Consider the following 23318-nt stretch of genomic DNA (forward strand, 5'->3'; position numbering starts at 1 on the left):
TCGTTGATATGATTACCCAAGCACGATAAATCATGACGTTTGATGGTGTTCCGGAGTAAAGGAAAAAGAGAGAAATCTTGAAATCTTCCCCAGCAAGTCCACCTTCGGACAAATCCCCACAGAATCTCCCCCTGTACAAATCCCCATAGAGTCTCTATTGTACAATCTCCCACAGAGTTTCCCCAATAAAAAAATAAAAATAAAAAAAATAAAAAAAATGGATCTCCCCAGCACATCCCAGCGAGTCCTTTTGTAAATATTCCCCAACAAGCTTACCCCAACAAATCCTAGAAACCCCGCATTGAAATAAATCCCCAGCATGCCCCATTGTACAAAAATCCACGCAAAGAATCCACTTTGTAAATATTCCCCACAGAGCTTCCCTTTTGTACTAATTCCCACAAAATACCTCCAATAAAATCCCCGTTGAGAATCTCCAAGCAAAACGGGACACAAAAAAAAAAAGAGCCTTACGAAGCAAGTCATCGCAGAATCCGGAAATACAAGCTTGAGCAGTCTAAAGGTTTCGCCATTCGAATCAAATCAATGGCGGGACTTCGCAACATAAATAGAGACGCAACAAAGCAATTGGGAACGATCAAGGTCACCGAACCGACCGTCATTTCCGAACTAACAATTGTTCTTTGTCTGAGAAGCTGAAACAGATTTTAATCCAAGACAACCGTGCAAGAAGCAGGTGTCGCCCAAAGAAGAAGGTACACGGGTACAAGAAACATTTTGGCAATAAGGAATTCACTCAAAAGGTAAGTTCCCGCAAAACTCCCTTTTATCTTCTACTAAAACAAGAAAATTCAAAAAAAAGAGGTTGCTTAGTATTCTCGAACTTTGTCCCCAGCCAATCAGCATTAGGGTTTTAAACCTTAAACTGAATTTTTCTTTTAGTCAGCATTAGGGTTTTAAACCCTAAACTGAACTTTTTCCTTTCAGCCAGCATTAGAGTTTTAAACTCTAAACTGAGTTTTCCATGCAATCAGCATTAGGGTTTTAAACCCTAAACTGAATTTTCCTTTTAGTCAGCATTAGGGTTTTAAACCCTAAACTGAACTTTTTCCTTTCAGCCAGCATTAGAGTTTTAAACTCTAAACTGAGTTTTTCCATGCAATCAGCATTAGGGTTTTAAACCCTAAACTGAATTTTCCTTTTAGTCAGCATTAGGGTTTTAAACCCTAAACTGAACTTTTTCCTTTCAGCCAGCATTAGAGTTTTAAACTCTAAACTGAGCTTTTCCATGCAATCAGTATTAGGGTTTTAAACCCTAAACTGAATTTTCCTTTTAGTCAGCGTTAGGGTTTTAAACCCTAAACTGAACTTTTCCCTTTCAGCCAGCGTTAGAGTTTTAAACTCTAAACTGAGCTTTTCCATGCAATCAGCATTAGGGTTTTAAACCCTAAACTGAATTTTCCTTTTAGTCAGCATTAGGGTTTTAAACCCTAAACTGAACTTTTTCCTTTCAGCCAGCATTAGAGTTTTAAACTCTAAACTGAGCTCTTCCATGCAATCAGCATTAGGGTTTTAAACCCTAAACTGAATTTTCCTTTTAGTCAGCATTAGGGTTTTAAACCCTAAACTGAACTTTTTCCTTTCAGCCAGCATTAGAGTTTTAAACTCTAAACTGAGCTTTTCCATGAAATCAGCATTAGGGTTTTAAACCCTAAACTGAATTTTCCTTTTAGCCAGCATTAGGGTTTTAAACCCTAAACTGAATTTTCCTTCTAGTCAGCCTTAGGGTTTTGAACCCTAAACTGAACTTTTTCCTTTCAGCCAGCATTAGAGTTTTAAACTCTAAACTAAGCTTTTCCATGCAATCAACATTAGGGTTTTAAACCCTAAACTGAATTTTCCTTCTAGTCAGCCTTAGGGTTTTGAACCCTAAACTGAACTTTTTCCTTTCAGCCGGCATTAGAGTTTTAAACTCTAAACTGAGCTTTTTCATGCAATCAGCATTAGGGTTTTAAACCCTAAACTGAATTTTCCTTCTAGTCAGCATTAGGGTTTTGACCCCTAAACTGAACTTTTTCCTTCAAGCCAGCATTAGAGTTTTAAACTCTAAACTGAGCTCTTCCATGCAATCAGCATTAGGGTTTCAAACCCTAAACTGAATTCTCCTCTTAGTCAGCATTAGGGTTTTAAACCCTAAACTGAACTTTTCCTTCCAGCCAGCATTAGAGTTTTAAACTCTAAACTGAGCTTTTCCATGCAATCAGCATTAGGGTTTTAAACCCTAAACTGAATTTTCCTTTTAGTCAGCATTAGGGTTTTAAACCCTAAACTGAACTTTTTCCTTTCAGCCAGCATTAGAGTTTAAAACTCTAAACTGAGCTCTTCCATGCAATCAGCATTAGGGTTTTAAACCCTAAACTGAATTTTCCTTTTAGTCAGCATTAGGGTTTTAAACCCTAAACTGAACTTTTTCCTTTCAAGCCAGCATTAGAGTTTTAAACTCTAAACTGAGCTCTTCCATGCAATCAGCATTAGGGTTTCAAACCCTAAACTGAATTCTCCTCTTAGTCAGCATTAGGGTTTTAAACCCTAAACTGAACTTTTCCTTCCAGCCAGCATTAGAGTTTTAAACTCTAAACTGAGCTTTTCCATGCAATCAGCATTAGGGTTTTAAACCCTAAACTGAATTCTCCTTTTAGTCAGCATTAGGGTTTTAAACCCTAAACTGAACTTTTTCCTTTTCAGCCAGCATTAGAGTTTTAAACTCTAAACTGAGCTTTCCCATGCAATCAGCATTAGGGTTTTAAACCTTAAACTGAATTCTTCCTTTGTTCGGCGTTAGGGTTTTAAACCCCAAACCGAACCTCTCCCCAGCTAGCCGGTGTTAGGGCTCTAGCCCTGAACTGAGCATGCATATCCTCTTTCATCAATTTTATGAACTTCCTGGTGAATAATTAACGAAATTTTCCTAGTGAAACTGGGGCAGAAATTTCGTTTGTTTGTTTGTTTTTTCCCGCAGGTCTAACCTCGAGCCACACGGATCGAAATGACCCACGAGATGAGTCTCAACTCAAAATCAAAGAAGAAAAAGAGGTGTCCCAAGATTCGGATTAAATGGAAGGCGGATTGACTCCAGCATTTAATTAAGGTCCTGAACCCTGCCAGTCGCGCCTCACTCAGTATCCCAGAGATTAAACAGGTCACCACAACTCGCAAGCATCAAGATTCAGATCGGAGTCTGCAAGCAGAATCAGCTAAGGCCCAAGATCAAGTCGTGAAAGAATCATAGATAGGAATCTTGTAACTAGTAGTTGACATACACACAAGTAGTTAGCTCAATTTCCAATTTCCATTTGGTTGTAATAAGGCAGTCAGTAACGTAGCAGTGACAACAGCAGCAGCAGTAGCAGCAAGCATTGCAATCCCTTGGTAGTCCCAGCTACCAAAACCTCCCGAACTACATTGACCTGATTCCTGTTTAGCCCAGGATATGTAGGAAATCTTTGAAGCAAGATTCGGTCAGATCTTTCAAAAAAATGCTTCATACGGAGTGGTCTATAGGCAAAAATCGCTCATACACGCTCACTTTATCTTTGCACGAAAACCCTTCGTGTTTCCGAACAAAGAGGGGCAGCTGTGAGCACGTGATTTTTGTTTTCGCACGACAATCGCTCCAAAAAGAAATAAAAAAATATATATAATTGGCCCTGCTGTACAATTTCAGATTTCTGTGCGGCACCTTGTTGATTTATTTGTGACTTTGGCCCATTTTTATTTATTTACTTTATTGAAATAAAATTCAAAAAAAAATATATGAGTCCTGCATAATTCAAACCGTAATCCGGTCGTTAAATAGAAAATCATGAATAGGCATTTTCGTCCGTGATTTTATTTGGTTTGACTTTACCTGTTTTGAAATATTTTAGTGTGTGTGCAAATAATTGTATTTGAGTGTGTATTTAATTTTAATTTGATTTTTTTTGGCTTAGTTTTGTTTTAAAATAAGAAAAGGAAATAAAAATAAAAATAAATAATAAAAATAAAGAAAAGACCCCTTCCCTTCCGGACTTGGGCCAATTTTAACAAAATTGGCCCAAACAAACAGCCCAAGACCCAGGCCTGCCCGGTCCAGGCCACCTGATGCCCAGGACGTCCAAACGACGTCGTTTGAGTCGTGCCTGATCTGGGCCGTTGATCTCAGAGTGATCAACGGCCAAGATCAATTCCCCATAACCCATCAATAAACCCGACCCATCTTACCCGGACCGACCCCAACCCTTTACCCTTGAAACGACACCGTTCCACTTAAGATATCAGATCCAGACCGTAGATCTAGATTGATCTAACGGTCGAGATCAATCCACCCATTAACTATATAAGGCCATAATCCTACCCTGCCCCCCCTATCCGAACCCCAGCCTTCGTCTTCAACCTCATCCCCTTCAAACCCTAGAGCCGCCCTTGTATCCCCCACCATGAAAACCGGCGGCATGAACGCCGGTGACCTCGCCATGAACACCATAGAACCCCCTCACCACCCTGAACATAGACCTGTTAACCGTTTGGTTCGAATCACCCCCAGGTCCTCGAATCTTCATTTGAAGATTCGAGTCAAAACTCGATCTACACCAAACAACCCCAGCTTCATACCAGACACTCCCCGGACCTTCCTCGTGACCAAACCATACTTGGTTTGGTCCGAATCTAACCAGGGAAGCACGAATATTAGATCTGAGTTTTGAAACCACAAGGTCCCTCGTCACTGGTTCAAACCGGTTCAAACCAAAGAGGTTAAGGTCTGATGGACTTTAATCAAAGTGTCTCTCATTTGAGAAACACTTCGATTAAAGCCCGTTCAGCCTTAAGAAAGTTGTCCAAGTCCGAGTTTGAGGTTTTGATTTTTTTCAAGATTTAAGGTGATTTTCTTTCTCTTCTTTATTTGTTTTGGCCCATTTGATTGTGTTAAAGTCCGTTCATGCTTTGATTTTGTGTCTTTGAATTTTGTCAACTGTGCCCCGTCCATTTGCCTGAACTTCTGTTTGTTTGAATAAGTCTTTCCATTTGCTCTGATAATGTATATAAATGTTGTGCAAGTAGCGGATTTTCAAGTTTGGACTGGCTAATGACTCCTCGAGTGTATTTCTGCTTAGTCAGTATAATTCGAACCATGTTTAAATGTCTGATTTTTGGCTACGATTGTGTATGTTAATGCTAATATAGTCGAGTCGACATGTGTCGTCAATTAGTTTCAACTGTCTGAACAAAGTAAATCGATTTGCTTCTGATGAACATTTGCCTTGAGCCAATTAAGAACCAGTTTTTGCTTACTTATAGATTGTTTGAATTGATCAGCTAATGTAAAAAGGATTGTTTATGTTTAAATTTTGAATTGGAAGGCATGTGCACTCGTGCACAGCATGTGCATTGGTGCACCTCATGTGCCTTGTGCACAGCCTGTTTTTCTGCTTAAGAAGGCTTTTAAGTTTTAAACAATTTGACAGCATATGCTGTCAGACATATTCTACTGCCCATACCTTGCTTTAAGTTTAAAAAAGTATTAAACCTTTTAAAAGTAAGTCTGTCAGGGAATGTTTATGGAGGTTATATACTTAAATAACTAATTGGGATCTGAAAAGGTAAAAGACACATGGGAGGGGTACTGTGACATTTGGAAAACAGGCTGTTAAAAGGGATGGTGTTGAGGCTTATAAAAGGAGACAGAATTGGGCAGGAGAAGGGGGGCATTAGGAGATAGACATAAAAAAGGGGATAGAATCAAAGGATAGGGAGGATCAGACCTGAAAAAGAAAATATACACACACAGTGAGGGGATTGTGAACCTTAAGAGCTGAAAAGGAAAAACAAAAACACAGATAGAGAGAGGTTAAGGGATAGAAGCTATACAACCAACAATCAGAAACTTTTTCCTCCTATCATTATTGGTTTTCAGTTGTTCAACTGGTTCAGATCAAATTCTGATCCTTATGAAATTCCAGTTGTGTCCTTTAGTCGAGTGTTTTCATTGGTTTACTACTGGTTTGGTCTATCTGGAGTTCTGATTCTACTCCACTGGGTGTTGCTGTTATTTGGCTATTGCTTTCTATTGGCCATAGTTGCATTTCTGCACTCGAGCCTGTTCTTGCTGCTGCTATTTTGCTCACTATTGTTGCTGCATTTCTGTCCTGCTGCTACTGCTATTCTGCTTCCCGCTGTTGCTGATTTCCCTATCTTCTTCCTCTTCTCTTTGGCATTTTCGGTTTGTTTCCAGGTACACATCTCAAGTCTCACATTGGTGTAGCTGAATGTAACATTGAAAAAGCATGAATAGAAAGATTTGAAGGAGTTATAATCACTCGTTTACTGACTGCCTTTTCATAAATGTTGTTAAATTTATGTAAATTGTAGTTTATAGATGATAGAGAATACATTATTAAGTTTGTACTTGTTGATTTGAACTGTGGTGTTCGATTCGTTTATTGGCATACAGAATGTGAATGGAACTCTTGGAATGTGAAATTATTTAATGTGATTGTTAAAAATTAAAATTCACTCCTTCAGCATGTATTGAATAAGTAAGGGCAAATGGCTATTAAAATAATGTGGTTTTGAAATGCCCGGTCTTCGATTTCTTTAGGCCTTTACAGGATTAGTTTTTATCGGCAGTATTCTTCAATAAGGAATCCTATTTACCCTGTTTAAGCAAGTTAATCTAATTTTTGACCTAAAGATATTTGTTCGGATTAAGTGTCGTATTTCATCAGAATAAGCGGATTTTTCTCTGTCAAACCAAAGCAATTTTCCATTGAAAAGTAGTGTTTTCTCTACTTTGTAAATAGTTAATCAGGTATTGGTAAGGATCCGGATTAGGCAAAAGTATATAGTTAAATTAGCATGTATCTTTTCTTCTAGTTTAGAGACAAATGCATTAGAAATGTAGCCACTTTAGGATGTCCTCTCTAAAATAGAGATGAGCCTCGCCGAATAAAGATGCAAAATTGCGGGGCCCTCAATAAATAACCATGATAATTATTTAGAATTCAGGATAGGCCATTTAATAAATTTCATGGCCTTCTACAAAATAATAACGCGTTAGACTCTTTAGGCGCGGCTTAATTAAATCATATTCTTAAATTCGGGTGCACATTGATGTGACCCAAATCCAAATCTCAATGAAGTTCAAATGTGTCGATGATCACGGGTGCATTGATTGTGACGTGGTTCGAGACGCATTTTCACGACGTTGCAATTCTATAAAAATAAATGATAATGATAAAAGCGGTTTAAACTTAATAAAAGCACATAAGTCACAACATGTATTTAAATCAGATATTTAGCCATTATAACAATTTAAGCGACCGTGCTAGAATCACGGGATTCGAGGGTGCCTAACACCTTCCCTCGGGTCAACAGAATTCCTTACTTAGAATTTCTGGTTCGCAGACTTCATTTGGAAAAGTCGAAAATTTCCTCGATTTGGGATTCAAGATAAACCGGTGACTTGGGACACCAAAAGCCAAACCTTTCCCAAGTGGCGACTCTGAATTAAATAAATAATCTCATTTCGAATATTGTCACTTAAATTGGAAAAACTCCACCCGCGCATTTAACCCTTCGGGGCGGGCGCGCAAAAAGGAGGTGTGACACATGTCATGTCATTAGAACTAGCGAGAAAAGAACTAGGAACAGAATGACACAAAAGGACAAACGGTATTTTATTGAGTAAAGGATAAAATACCCCTCTCAAAAAAAAATTGTTTGTTTGTATTTTTAACTTTATATTTTTTTTTTGCTTTGAGCATAGTTCTAAAACATAGTCAAGTTGGGCGGGTTGGGTTATAACCCATTGTTTAGCCCATCTTGACCCAGTCCATCTTAGCCCAAGTATACTTTGGACTGGGTTGGACAATGACCCATTTATTGACCTAACCCATCTTGATCCGCCCAAATTCAGCTCAACCCGCCTATTTACCCCTTCTAATGGCGGTGATGGCCAGGTCGATGATGATTCTTCCTGTGCTTTTCTTTTCTATCTAGTTCCTCATTCTCATCAGTAGATTTACTTAAGAATCTACTTCTATCACACCTAAAAGCATCAGAATCTGAAGACCTTGAATCATGACTATGGGACCTGTAATCACATTTCCTATGTTTTCCGTGATTAATGCGGTCCAGTTTTTCTTCATCGCTAGAAGAGACAGAAGCATCTGAGTCCAATAGTAAGGAAGAAGATTATTAATTTGGAAAAATACTCGAGAAAATGAAGTTCTTAATCGTGGTGGACTTAAGCTATGTAGCTTATGAAAGATTTCAAATTTTTTTAGCTTTTTAATTACACCAACAAAAAAAAGCTACATGTAAAATATTGAATTTAGAACAAGGAGTATAGTTGATATCATGACCTGGAAATTTAATAACTTGAAACAACAACAGCAACAACTAGGGGTGGGTATAAAATCCGAAAAACCGAATTCCGATCCGAACCGAATTAATTCGGTATTTCGATTTCGGTATTTCGGTCTAATTCGGTATAACATTTTCGGTATTTCGGTATTACGGTACGGTCCTCGGTTACTAGGATCTTGAAATTTCGGTATACCGAAATACCGAATTTGTAAAGAATTTTATGTTGGACCTATACTGCCCAACCCAACCCAACCCAATATGTTGTACATCTAATTCGTTAAAATAGCACGGTATAGCTAGTTTTCGGACTGGTCATTCAAAAATAGCCACCATTTACGAAGTCAATGAAAAATAGCCATTATTTTGTTGCAACAGAGACCGGTCCCGCATAATATACGGGAGTTCGGTACATCAGTGTACGAACTCCAGCATATTATGCTGGACCGGTAGCTGACTCCTGTATAATATACGGGAGACTGGAGCACCGGCGCTCCAAACTCGAGTATATTATACTGGACATTTATACTTGCTGGAACTCCAGTACATTATGCTGGAGTTCTAGTGTACTTATGCTGGAACTCCAACATATTATGCGGGAGTTCCAGCATAGTTATCTGGAACTCCCGTATAATATGCTGGAGTTCAACCATACCTATGCTGGAACTCCAGTATAATATACGGACGTATTTTCTGGGTTTTGAATAGTGTTTTCGCTCAGATTTATCTTTACATGAAAAGTGGCTAAATTTCGATTACTTTTGAAACTGGGCTATTTTTGAATGACCAGTTGTCTGACTATTTTTAAAATTTTCCCATTCTAATTTTCTACACTGCTCTAGTACCTAGCGCCCCAGCCGGCCAGCCCAACCCAACCCAATAAGGCCCAACAGAAACCTCTTTAGTCTTTCACTACAAGCGAATTAGGGATTAGGGAATTAGAAGGGAGAAACAGAAACGGAGAAACCTAACCTAAGAGAATAGAGATCGGCTACGCTGACTGTGAGAGAGAACTCAGAGAAGTGAGAACTGGACCGATGTGAGATCGGGTTCGAAACATACTTGTCTATGGCCCGAGGAAATGCCTTTGTCCCTGCTATGGAGATGACAAAGTGGTTTGACACCAACTATTAAGTGACACATCAACCTTTTCTTTTCATCGGATATATGATTATCTTGTTCGTGTGCTGATTTATGGTTTTTCATTGTTTGATCCAACCACTTCATCAGTTCATTGTCCCTGAGTTGGGACCTGATGTTAAATTTTCTTATGCTTCTGACAAGGCAATAGATGAGTACAAAGAGGCTAAGAGGGGTATGCGATTCTTTTCTTATGTATACTTTTCACTTCACAATACATGTCTGATTCTTGAACTATTGGAAGGGGAATATATTTAATTGATATGATCGTTCATCGTCACTGACTTCACTTTTTTGCTTTATGTAATTTTCTAAAAAGAGTAGATAAAAGTTCGTATTTGTGGTCTAGAAAGACTATTGTTCATTTCTTTTATGTTTTCAGCAAATTTAGTTATAGCATTTACATTATCTTGTTAAATCTATTTATGCTTATGCATGGTAATAAAAGATTAGATGATTGATTTATTGATCTTGATCTTGTTACTCACGCAACTTGGAGTAGATACTGTTCCAGTACTTGTTGGTCCAGTTTCATACTTGTTGCTTTCCAAACCTGCTAAGGAAGTTGAGAAATCTTTCCCCCTGTTGTCCTTTTGGACAAGATCCTTCCAATTTACAAGTAAGTGTTTGTTTTCACGGCCCGCTATATCTGAATGGACATATGATTTATCTTCTTTTTTTTAGGTTCAAGTGCAATCATGCCTGTGCTCCTAAAGTATGCCCTCATATTTGGGAACACTTTAAGGTGATAGAAGATAATGGAGAAGTTCACAAAGTAGAGTGCAAGCATTGTGATCGAGTCTATAATGTTCATCCAAAAAGGATGGCACATATTGTTTAAGGAAGCATATTAGGCATTGTCTTAAGCGTCTTCTTGAAATTCGTATTTAAGAATTAAGACTAAGTTGATTCGAGACTATTAGTGTAAATTTGAATTGAGGGATGATCTCTCTGTTTTTGTTGCTCGGTGTTTAATTCTACTGCTACTCATTAGTGGTTGTTACTATCTTAGCTTACTGTGATATTTATTTACTTCTTTTGCCCTTCAAGTACTTGTTGTGTATGTGATAATCAGGTGTGCATCTTCCATGTATGTGTTGCTACATGTTAGGCAGATTTAAATGTTTCTTACACGCCTTTTGTTAGGCAGATTTGATTATTTAGTGTTGCTGCCTTTTGTTAGGCAGAATGACAGATTATTTAGTGTTGGTGCCTTTTGCTTAGTGCTTAGGCTCTTAGCACTTAGCAGTACATGACGTGATTATGTATTAAACTGAAACCATATCGAAACCGTACCGAACCAAAATAAGGAATACCGAATCGTACCGAAATATTTGGGTACGGTATTTGGTATACATGACTGATAAACCGAATATCGAAATACCGAACCGAAATTTTTAAATACCGTACCGAATACTGAATGCCCACCCCTAACAAAATACAGTATAATCTCACTAGTGGGATATGGGGAGGATAGTGTATAGTAGTGGCGGGTGCCCAAAGCAACCCACCTTCTCAATTTAATAACTTGAAACGTGGGCCAGAAAGAAAAAAGTTAGTGGCTGAAAATGGTGTAAAACAGCCAAGTCATATCAAGTCAACCAAATTTAACAAAGAATAATCAAGTTAAATTCCCCACAAGAAGCAGATGAACAATGGGAATGAAAGTGTCTGGAAATTCAAAAGACACAAAACAAAAGCAACGAAACTACCAAGTAATTCATAAGAGAGTCAAATCGATAGCCGTCTAATGCTATTTATAGTCATTTTCTGTGGAATTTATTTGGCAAGAACAAATGCATCATTTTAGGGGACTCATAAGCAAACTAATTTCATCCTTTGCCTCTGAAAAAAGGCTGAAGAAAGAGCAGTACTATTTGAAGAATGGAAGTGCAGTGCTAGAGGAGCTTATTGCTTTATGCGATGGAAAAAGCCGAATTCCCCTTCGTTACTTCAGCGCCATAGAAATCGAGAGGGCAATCAAACATTCAGAAAAATCATTATACACCTGCCAAAGACATATGGTAAAAGGCTTACTAGACAAAAGCATTGTTTTGGTTAGCTTCGCGTACACTACTTTCGTTGCAAAGTCCAACGATATATGTCACGATATAGCAATTACTTCTCAGATGAGTCATCTTAAGAACGTGCTTAAACTTATTGGTTGTTGCCTAGAATATGCAGAACCTGTTCTAGTGTATGAATATGTTGAGGCTATAACTCTTGATGATTTACTTTTTCATAAGGGTTATTATTATAATCATGCTAGAAATTCATTATCTTGGGAAAGTAGATTGCGGATTGCCAATGCGATTGCTTCAGCAATTCTTTATCTCCATAGTGAATTTACTACGCCCATTATTTATGTAGACCTGCACTCACAAAAGGTGTTAATAGATCAGAGCAGTGGAGTTGCCAAACTATTTGACTTTTCATTGTCCATAGCATTGCCTCCAGGAGAGTTGGAAGTAGATGCTCAAGGTGTGCGCGGAACATGTGGTTATTCAGATCCAGAATATGCCTGCTCGGGTATTGTCACTCAAAAAACTGACGTCTTCGGTTTTGGAGTTATTCTCTTTCAACTATTGACCGGAAAGAGAGCGCTTATTGTTAATGGCGAGATGAGAGACTTAGACAATGTGTCCAATATTGAAGAGTGTAATGTAATGGATATAGCGGATCCTGCCATTTTGGCCGAAGAGCGTGGAACAGATATTCAACAACAATTGGATGACTACTTAGATCTTGTTAAGAGATGCACACTCTCGAAGGGTGACGATAGACCATACATGATTGATGTTGCAAAGGAATTACGTCGAATTGAGAAGTGTTTTCGTGCCCTCACTCAAGGTTTGAATTAGAAAATAGTACTCTAAAACTCAATTGCACTTCACTCATGTAATTGTAATTGTGAATTTGTGACTAATACTTGAAAGGCACAACTTCAATCACTTCCTTAAGTTATGCAATTATGAGTGTGATAATTACTATGAAACTTATTTTATTGTCTTGTCTGATTGAAGTTTGCCTAAGCATTGCCAATATGAGAAGGAAACACAGCTCAACAAATGGAGTTGTTGACAACATTGTAAAACACACATCTAATACAGATTTTGATTGAGGGCACGAAAACACTTCTCAATTCGACGTAACTCCTTTGCAACATGAATCATGTATGGTCTATCTTCACCCTTCGAGAGTGTGCATCTCTTAACAAGATCTAAGTAGTCATCCAATTGTTGTTGAATATCTGTTCCACGCTCTTCGGCCAAAATGGCAGGATCCGCTATATCCATTACATTACACTCTTCAATATTGGATTCGATGCATTTGTTGGGCTATTGTTCGTAATCTTTCATCTTGCCATCAACCATACTTACTTTCTTTCTAGTTAATATCTGGAAGAGAAGAACTCCGAAGCTGTAGACGTCAATCTTTTGAGTAACAATTCCCGAGACAACATATTCAGGATCTACATACTAGAATTATCTGCGGACAACATTTTCTACTTCCAATTCTCCTGGATAAGTCATACTGATCGGCAGGAAGTGAGCTGACTTGGTCAGCCGATCAATAATCACCCAAATGGCGTCATGTTGCCTCGCAGTCTTCGGCAATCTAGAGACAAAGTCCATGGCTATCTCGTCCCACTTCCACTGTGGTATCTGAACTGGCTGTAAGGGTCCTGCTGGTCTCTGGTGCTCAGCCTTAACCAGCTGGCACACTAAGCATTTAGCCACATACTCAGCGACATCCCTCTTCATACCTTTCCACCAATAGTGTGAGACCATGGTTAACAAGCCAGCTGAGGAAGAACAATCTCCCCCAGCAATACCGATCCTCCCTAGTTCAATCAGAATCGAGAACTGCGGAGAGGGCATCCCTGACTCCATTCCTGACTAGAGAAGGGAATGCGGTGAATCACCAGTTTGGATCGAAGAATAGGCACCCACGAATTAGCAGCATATTTGCGGGATCTATCGAGTGGAAAACCGGGATGTCGATACACCGAGGGACATCTGCTAGAGCTCGCAATTGACATTTCTCACTAAATTTTTAGGAGATTCCCGAGAGTTCGACTGACTAAGAGGCTTTCACAGTTGCCATAGTAAATTCGTTATGGAGATAAACAATTGCTGAAGAAACCTCATTGGCAATACGCAATCTACGTTCCCAAGAAACTGATTTTTTTAGCATTACACTTCTTGAAAAGTAAATCTCTAAGAGATATAGCATCAACATATTCATACACAAGAACTGGTTCCGGAAGCTCTAGGCAGCAACCAACAAGTTTTAGCACACTCTTGAGATGACTCATCTGAGAAGTAATTGCTATATATCGACATATATTATTGAGATTTTCAAAATAATTAGGTGAGACGAACCTCATTAAAACAAGACGTTTGTCCAGTGAGGCCATAACTATATGGCTGTTGAAGATCTCCGTGGTATTTTGGGAGTGTTTTGTTGCCCTTTCGATCTCTATGGCACTGGAGTAACGTAGGGGAATTTGGCATTTTCCATCGCATAAAGCAATAAACTCCTCGAGCACTGCACTTCCATTCTTCAAATACTGCTCTTTCTTCAGCTTTTCTGCAGAAGCAGAGGATGATATTAGTTTCCTCATGAGTCCCCTGAAGTGATGCATCTGTTCTTGCCAAGACCTCTTGCAAAAATAATGACTATTACCTAGTAATTACTCCCGTAATTTTAAAAAAATTGGCACTATTTCTTTATTAGTCTATTTCAAAAAAATCGATACCTTTCAATATTTCCTTAATAAGAAACATTTATAGCCACCCAAATTTTACAACCACACAAATTTTATGGCTTATTTAAGATCACATATCTCAAAAAAAATTCACTTTTTTATTAAAATTTGTGTCAGGTCAAACTAAGACACTATCTTTGAAACGGAGGGAGTAGTAATCTAGGAGTCACCACTAGTAAGAGGTGTGGTGGATGAATGGATTCATCTACCCTTAATCAGAGACCTCAAATTTCAGGAAAATCTCTCTTGTGTGAACTAGTCTTAATGCAGGGGTCTTAGATTCAACAAGGCGTCATCAGTGGCGGAGGCAGGATCTCTACGAAGGGGGTTCAATCATCACTAGTGGAATCTATAAGGAAGTTGAAAGGTTCCTGGTCTGTACTCTTCCTTGTGCATTTGAATTCCACACAAAATGACAATAAATAGCCACACAAAATTCCACTCTTTCATATCTCTTATATTGTTGTTATTGTATTATGCATTTTTTATGGTACTAATATATCGGCTCCTGTTGCTTTTTTGAGCCGAGGGTCTCCTGGAAATAGCCTCTCTACCCTTCGAGGTAGGGGTAAGGTCTGCGTACATATTACCCTCCACAGACCCCACCTGTGAGATTATACTGGGTCGTTGTTGTTGTTGTTGTTGCTTGTGCATGAAAGACTTTTACACATTGATCATCTTAGATTGTGAAATATCCATGTTATTTATTCCTACAGTAGAAAGATGTTGGAGGGACGTCCCTGTCTTCCAAGACAGAAGAAGCTCAAGGTTTCTTCAATGGAACTTGCTCACAATTCTTCCCTTGAAGCCTCATCTCTCTCAATATAAGATGCATACATTTTGATTATTGACTCATAAACATCAATACCTTTCAAATACTCATCCTTGTTCAAGAACTGCAGCAATAGAGAATGTATATTAACTATAGGCCAAAGTCAGGATCTCCACCAGATAAAACAAAACTATTTAAACAGAGGAACAAAATTTTCAAGTCCAGTCAAAGTTACAATATCACCTTTCTGTTTTATTGAGCAGGGAGGCTAGTAATTAGCGCCTCTGGACCTGAACATCAGTGATTTGTATTTATTTGAAACCGATGTTGTGTTTATTTCAATTCAATTTGTAAAAATCTAAATCTTAGAAGCTCATAATTTCAATTTAATTATTTTATCATTTATTTGTTATCTCATTAAATTAGATAGTTGTTAATTGGCTTACCTAGCGGATTGGGTTAGGTGCCATCACGACTAGTTGGATTTGGGTCGTGACAACGAATTAGGAGTTAGGTTAAAAGATGGTTGGATTTTATCGGGTTGGGCATGGTTAATTATACATAATCAGGGTTAAAAGAAATGTAGGGTCAAGTAAAGAAGAACCAGTAATATAAAGACACGCGGCAAAGCCGGGGTCGAAAAATTAATTCTTATTACGAAAAAAATCAGAAAATGGAACTGTTAGTAGACATTGGCATAAATAGGACAAAAGTATAACGTTTAGTGGCATAAATAAGCCAAAAGTATAACGTTAGTGGCATGAATAGGGTGACCTTTAACGGATGACATAGATAGGCCATTTATGTTAGTTGAGTGGCATTTTTAGACCTTTTCCGAATTTACAATATCACCTTTCTGTTTTATTGAGCAGGCAGGCTGGTAATTAGCGCCTCTGGACCTGTAACCAATCGCCTTCTTTTTGTCATATACAAGACACAAGGCATCAAGTTGCTGTATTGAGTTATTGACAAGAAATTTTTGACCATTTCTGGTGCAATATGATTTTATGAAATCATGAGAGTTCACAAATTTATAGAACTGTCGATATTTAATGGGATTGGGCTGAATGAGAAAATCACAGCAAATATAAAATTGGCCGAAACTAATTGTATTTGCTAGCCAAAAGTGTATAAAATATGAATACTATATGTATACTATATATTTAATCGGCTATTATTTTGGTACAGGCTAAAAATATATTTCTCAAAGTTGTCCTGATAGATTATCTCAATAATACCAATCCCAACAGTGACTCGGTTCAGAGCTAATTTGCATAAAATAAATAAAAAGAGAATAATTTACTTCTGCTCAATAGTACTAAAGAGAGGCACTACTAATAGCATAGCAAGCCGCTCCGCTCATGACATAACGATATCTTAGATTGTAACTTACCAACCACAAGCAACACTGCCTCATTCCACCTGCCATATCCTGTGATGTGATTTGATTAGCATACTGATTAAAGCTACAGTAAGCACCCTAGCATAATCACAGCAAAATTGATAATTACATGCAACTGACAATCAAAAGGGAATATCTCGCCACAAGATGTTACTCTGTTAATCAATAGCAGAATCACTAGTAGCATAAATGTGCTGGTCTGTAGAAAGATTCAACAGTATTAATGAAATTTGGGCTTTAGGCCTCCAATCGAAACACAACTGTAATTCGCAATGGCAGTTTAGGGTCTCCACAGAATGAAGTTAAATGAAAAACAACATGAATTGGGTGCAAGCAGTCATAACATCTAAGCATTCTGAATAACATGAGGACCACTGACATCACTTTCCTTGTGCACCTCAGAACCACGTTCCACTGGCTCATCATTTTTCTCTTTCTCGCCGTGGGGTTGATGCTTGTCCTTGGACACTTCATCTGAGTGGTGATGGTTATGGTTGGAACGGTGATGACGGTGATGGCCATGTCGATGATGATTCTTCCTGTGCTTTTCTTTTCTATCTAGTTCCTCATTCTCATCAGAAGATTTACCTAAGGATCTACTTCTATCACGCCTAAAAGCATCAGAATCTGAGGACCTTGAATCATGACTACGGGACCTGTAATCACATTTCCTATGTTTTCCGTGATTACTGCGGTTCAGTTTTTCTTCATCGCTAGAAGAGACAGAAGCATCTGAGTCCAAACTCCCGTGACGTTTATGATGCTTTGTGTGGCTTCGTTTCCTAACTGCAACATGATCACCATCACTTGAAGACTCTGAACCTTCTGAGTGTGATCGCCCGTGACGTTTGTGATGCTTTGAATGGCGTCTTCTTCTCACATCTTCATCATCTGAGGAACTATAATCTGAGTGTCGATCATGATGCCTGCGCTTCTTGTGACCCCGCTTCTTTCTTCTTCTCTCTTCTTCTGAATCACCATCATATTCCTCACTGCTATCATCACTCGAATTGGAGGATCTTCTCTTAGGCTTTCGCTTAGATTTCTTTTCCTTCCTATCCGAATCACCCAACTCAGAGCTATGGTGCTTCCTATGCTTCTTGTGCTTTTTGGTGGATTTTTTTCCTTCATATCCACTATCAGTGTCACTGGCACTATCAGACTCCAAGTCCGATTTCCTTTTACGCTTAGCTGCCTTGGCTTTCTCTCTAGCTTCAGCATCAGATATTGCTCTTGCTGCAGCTTCAAGTTTTTGCTCCCATTTCAAGCGGGCTTCATTCTTCTCAAGAGCTCTCTTCTTTTTCTCCTCGACCAATTGCATGAACTTCTTGGCATCCATTCAGAGGTAAAAGACAAACAAATTTCTGCATTTTGGTATGATGATGACCAGAAGTGCATCTCAAAGAAGAGAAAGGAAACAATGTTAGTTCTTCCACCATTATTACCACCTTTGAACGAGAGCATATTTCACATGAAGGAAGTAAAATGTAATTCAAACTTAACAAAAATAAACAATTTAAAGGCAAATGCCTATAGTGAAAGCATGCATATATGATGCTATTAACCAAAGAAAACCTACCAAGAGACTAACAAGGAATGCGAACAATTAGGAAAATGATGCACAAAGAGAGAGAGAGAGAGAGAGAGAGAGAGACTTCAGGTTGCAAATAAAATTTAATTGCAATACAGTATCAGAACATAATTCCACATTCACTAATGATATGCAAAAAATAATTTGTCACTGCAATATTATATCAGACTGGATATATCACAGGCTCAAATCTCATATTTAGAATTAGATATGTCCTTTCATTAGCATATTATTTGAGAATAAACTGGCATAAGCCAGATCCAGTATTGTGCATCACCGATATGGAAAACAATTACAAACATCAAAAGCTGCCAACCACCAAGCGAAGCCCTATAACAGTGTAACCCAACATATGATTCAATATTCATCACTGTCATTGGCTGACACCTATTTGCTTCTCTGTCAAACTACTTTGCATAAGAGAGTGTGTCAATCCGATGTTAAACTTGAGAAACAAGCATAACAAATACCTATGATGGATTAACTGAATGAAAAACACACAGACCATAACTGAAACAAACAGGTGAGAGCTCAAACAACACTGCTTTGGATCTCTTTCAAAACAAGATCAAAATACACTGCATTGGACCAGAAATCTAGGCCAAAATAACAAAGATCTCATTGTATACTTTTGATCATAAACAGGTTCCAAATACTTTTAGATTTTTTCCTTTATCAACTGGACAAATATTCCTTTTTACTAAACAAACCTCTCCAAGCTGTTCAAATGAAGCTAGAATTGATAGGTGCATTGACGCAAAACTGAAAAAGGAAAAGAATTGCAAACTGGAACAGGTTTCTTACCTTATACAATAAAATCGTTGACCAAAAGTCCAATTCTCAAGCTCAAAATACCCCTCCAACCAACTTCCCAAAGAATCTGCATTCAACCCCAAAAAAAGAGGTTATACAATTTTCACAGCTAGCCAATTGTCATGTCTAAATTAAAACTGCAAACCAGCTTTCTAGATTCAAGAGAGAATACATATCAACCCAGACAATCTCTAGAAAATAATCAGCTCTCAAGTTGAATCTTTTATAACAAAAGCAGAAACTCAATAATGAAAGAGTAATAGGCTGAATGTGAGTACTTAGAACCTTAAAGATTCAATTTTTTAAAGGACATCAACTAGGCGGAACAAAGACCAAGCAATTTTAAACACAAACCCCATTTCCCGAACCAGTTTCTTTCCAACCCAAAACAAACACAAAAAAAGTGTTTATTCCTTCTTCTTCTTCTTCTTTTTTCCGCATAATTTAAAGCATGTTCTCTTGAAAAACCCAAAAGCCACTTCAATAACTCATATAACAGGATCCAAATTTTGCAGAAAATAAGATCCAGACCCAGCTCAGTATTATTCGATTTGATGATACATCTTCTAACCTATCAGACTCTAAATAACAAGATTTTCAACATAAATTGAAGCAACACAATTAAACCCTAGAATGCCTATAAGGGCATCAAATAAAATTCACCACCTCAGTATTAATCGATTAGAAGATAAATCAAACTCCTCAGACTATATATAACGAGATTTTCAACATAATTTGAAGCACCAGATTAAAACCCTAGAATGCTAGTAAAGGCACCAAATAAAATTCATCAAAAAGTAAACAAAAAAGCATGAATTTTTAAGTAGCTAAAGCTTTTAGATGACATACCAGAGCAATCGGAAAAGAGAAGAATTTGGGAGATTTGAAAAAAGAAGATGGGGCTAGAACTCGTTGAGAGAAAGGAGGTGCTCAATTTTCTAGAGAGTTCTAAAGCTAGAGGAATTGGGGTTATTTATAGAAAAATAGGAAAAACAAAAAATTATTTGAAATTATTTGCGTGTTGTGACAAGAGGGGTTGCTCTGATGGTAAGCAACCTTCAATTCCAACCAAGAGGTTGTGAGTTCGAGTCTCCCCAAGAGCAAGGTGTGAAGTTCTTGGAGGGAAGGATGTCGGGGATCTATTTGGAAACAGCCTCTCTATTTGGAAACAACCTCTCTAACTCAGGGTAGAGGTAAGGTCTGCGTGCACACTACCCTCCCCAGACCCTACTAAGTGAGATTATACTGGGTTGTTGTTGTTGTTGTTGTTGTTGTTGTTGTTGTTGTTGAACTCCAACGCGGTGTAAAACCGGGTTGCTAGGAAATGGGTTCAAACTTTTTTTTTTTTGAAATTATTTTTAATTTTATTTTTCAATAATAGTACTAATATATGGTCTCTTGTTGCTCTCTTGAGCCGAGGCTCTCCTAAAAACAACCTCTCTACTCCTTGGGGTAGAGATAAGGTCTGCGTACATATTATACTTCCCAGACACCACTTGTGGGATTATACCGGGATGTTATTATTGTTGTTGTTCATTTTTCAATAATAGTAGTAGGAATTAGGAACTTGACAACGGGAAATATATTTTTGTTGTTATTGATTTATGGAATGATTCCGATCCTATATAAGTAAATATATTCAAGGCAGTAAAATAATTAATTATAGACGAAAATAATCTTATACATATATGGAATCTTATAGCTATATGAGAGCTAGTTTATCATTTTTCTGGAGTAACACAATTGAATAAGAAGGTATTCCAACGTAAAAAAGCTCTGGAATTAACTTAGGAAAAATTTAGCAAAAAATGATTACTATTTATGTTATTATTTTTTACACATTTAGAAGTTAAAGGTCTATCTCCATTAATCTATTATTAACTCATTGATATTTTTCTGATTATCAAGAGACCTCGTGGTATTTTTGTGATCTTTTATTCCTAGTCAAAATAGAAAATACTTTACGATATAATTAAAGTTCGAGTTACAGAATCAATAAAATTCAATAATTTTGGTCAAAATCACCCACTAAACTATATCTTTAGAATCTAATCCTCTGTCCATAGACCTTTTTTCCTTTTTTCCAGATTTAAAAAAAAATGTATTTATTCATAAAAGTTTGCAAGTTTTTGAGATTTTTCGAAAATGAGATTTTCTTATTCAAAATTTTCAGAATTTTTTTCTCTCACAAAAGTACGATTTTTTTTCCAAGTGAAATGCATGTACAAATATAATTTCAATTTTCACATAATATTATTTTTCAATTTAACTTCAAATACTATTTTTTTTTAAATTATAATTTTATGTCCAAACGCCTAGTAAAATTCATAAGCTCAGAATTCTAATAAGTTTCTAAAATGCTTTCATAAACTATATTTTTAGATCATTATATAAAAGGAATTTTGGTTTCGTTAGTGTTTATTTCTTCATTTGCCCCCTAAAATATAAAAGGTAAAATATCTTCCTTTTGTTATAAATATATTATATTATGGATGTTCATTTAGTACTTCGTTGTAAATAAGCTTCCTGAAGAAACTTATCCATATGGGATTCCACCGTAAATATGTTTATCTATTTAAGTACTCTATTGGAAATAAGCTTCCTGAAAAAGCTTATCACTTCGATACCTGGTTATGGATAAACATTACCCCGGTAGAAGATTATTCATACCGGGTATAATAAGCTTATCCTTTCAGTACCCAGTTATGGATAAACACTACCCCCGGTAGAAGATTATCCATACAGGGTATAATAAGCTTATCCTTTCAGTACCCAGTTATGGATAAACATTACCCTCGGTAGAAGATTATCCATATCGGGTATAATAAGCTTATCCTTTCAGTACTCCGTTATGGATAAACATTGCTCTCAGTAGAAGATTATCCATATCTGGTATAGTAACAGCTTACACAGCAGCTTCCTTTCTTCTATAAATAGAAGAGATTTCAGTTCATTATGAACATCAGTTTGAATTCGAATAATATATCAGTTTCTCTCTATACTTGTCTTTACTTTATAGTATTTATTTTATAACACGTTATCAGCACGAGACTCTGCCATCTCGAGCAAATATTTTGAAAGTATCTGAGGTAAGAAGTTTCTTTTCCTAAATAATGTCATCTCTTTCTAAACTTGAATTTGTAGCCCTGTGTGAGCACGTGATTTTTGCCTTACGAAAAACTACTCCAAAATAAATCAAAAAATAAATTAAATTTCTTTTACTGTGCAATTTTTGAATTTGCGTGATGTTTGTTAAATATTTGTCTTATATCCGTAAATGTTTACTTTGCCATAACAAAATGAAAATAAAAATAAAAATATATGTTGCATGCATATCTAGGATTTGATTATGCATTTAATAATTGATTCAAAAAATAAAATCACAAAAATATGTGTCTGTTCTAGTTTTAATATTTCAATGTGTGATTAATGTGTTGTCTATGTATTAATAGGTAATTTATCTTTGTAAGGGTAATTTTATTTTTATAATTTTAATTAGGAATTTAATAATTAGGAATTTAATTAGAAAATGAAAGAATGGGAAATGATAGAAACGGACCTGGGCCAAGAATTTTTAAACAAAAATCAGGCCCAAATACTCAAAGGACCCGGTCCATGTCAACCAGTCCCATACAGGACTCAAACGACGTCGCTTCTGGATTTTTAATCTGGGCCGTTGATTCATTGCAATCAAACGGTCCAGTTCAGCCCCTGCATAAATGAAACGACGACGTTTAGGGCAACTAGATCTGAACCGTTCATCCATCTTGATCCCAACGGTCTTAAAAACTCACCCAAACCCGATCCGTTTCAACCCCGGGTTGACCCCTTTCCCCAACTTAAATCAAACGATGTCGTTTGGATAAGTGGATTGATCTCATCCGTGCATCTTAATTGATCCAACGGATGAGATCAATCCACCCCACCCTTTTCTACTGGTTTCCTCGGTTGGGAAATCTTATTTTTCTAAAGCTTTGAGATAAGTTTTATTCCAAACAAATAAGAAGGAATGTCAAGGTATACTACCAAGATTCAAGGTTACATGATACAAAATAAGGCCATGAAGGGCGGGAGATAAAAACAATAAGATATGGGAGGAAGAAAAGTGAAATCAAAAGTGGATCAACAATGTCAGGAAAGACATATGATTACGGTTAAAAGGGTTTGAAGGAAAACATACAGAGGGGAATCCTATAATCAAGGATCAATTACAAGGACAAAACAGTCTTTTTCAACCATTCCAAGGCAATAAAAAAGAGACGAAGAGAAGCCTCACCATCAACAAGAATACCCCAGTTAACCACCCTGCTTTAAACTAACGAAGTTTTCTTTGATTTAAAACAGGGGCAAAGACAATATTTGTGTCAGGAAATACCTGATAAAGAAGTTAAAAAGAAGAAGTCAGGCGTCCACCTGGAGAATGAGGATGAGAATTAAAGAAATCAGGCGTCCACCTGGAGAATGAGGA

At 37.2% G+C, this 23318-nt stretch overlaps 2 protein-coding genes and 1 pseudogene across 3 annotated transcripts; 1 reads left to right on the top strand and 2 right to left on the bottom strand.

The window, feature by feature from the left end:
* Nucleotides 1-11160: 11160 nt before the first annotated feature.
* LOC107780862 (serine/threonine-protein kinase ZRK4-like) lies at nucleotides 11161-12653 on the top strand. Its single transcript, XM_016601464.2, has one exon. It carries the CDS (start codon nucleotides 11298-11300, stop codon nucleotides 12360-12362), a length of 1065 nt encoding a protein of 354 aa, XP_016456950.1. The 5' UTR covers nucleotides 11161-11297; the 3' UTR covers nucleotides 12363-12653.
* Nucleotides 12654-12821: 168 nt separating this feature from the next.
* Nucleotides 12822-14980, bottom strand: LOC142174904 (non-functional pseudokinase ZRK6-like; annotated as a pseudogene).
* A 1601-nt stretch (nucleotides 14981-16581) lies between these two features.
* LOC107780863 (uncharacterized) lies at nucleotides 16582-19830 on the bottom strand. 2 transcript variants are annotated; one of them, XM_016601466.2, is made up of 3 exons: nucleotides 19700-19830; nucleotides 18842-18917; nucleotides 16582-17810 (listed from the first exon to the last, which is right to left on the bottom strand). In XM_016601466.2, exon 3 carries the CDS (start codon nucleotides 17783-17785, stop codon nucleotides 16793-16795), a length of 993 nt encoding a protein of 330 aa, XP_016456952.1. In that variant the 5' UTR covers nucleotides 17786-17810; nucleotides 18842-18917; nucleotides 19700-19830; the 3' UTR covers nucleotides 16582-16792. The 2 variants fall into 2 exon arrangements, with proteins under 2 accessions (XP_016456952.1, XP_016456951.1); XM_016601465.2 differs by having other exon boundaries at nucleotides 16582-17844.
* Between the last annotated feature and the right edge of the window lie 3488 nt (nucleotides 19831-23318).

Source organism: Nicotiana tabacum, chromosome 20 (assembly GCF_000715075.1).
Source record: "Nicotiana tabacum cultivar K326 chromosome 20, ASM71507v2, whole genome shotgun sequence".
In the NCBI taxonomy this organism is placed as follows: domain Eukaryota; kingdom Viridiplantae; phylum Streptophyta; class Magnoliopsida; order Solanales; family Solanaceae; genus Nicotiana; species Nicotiana tabacum.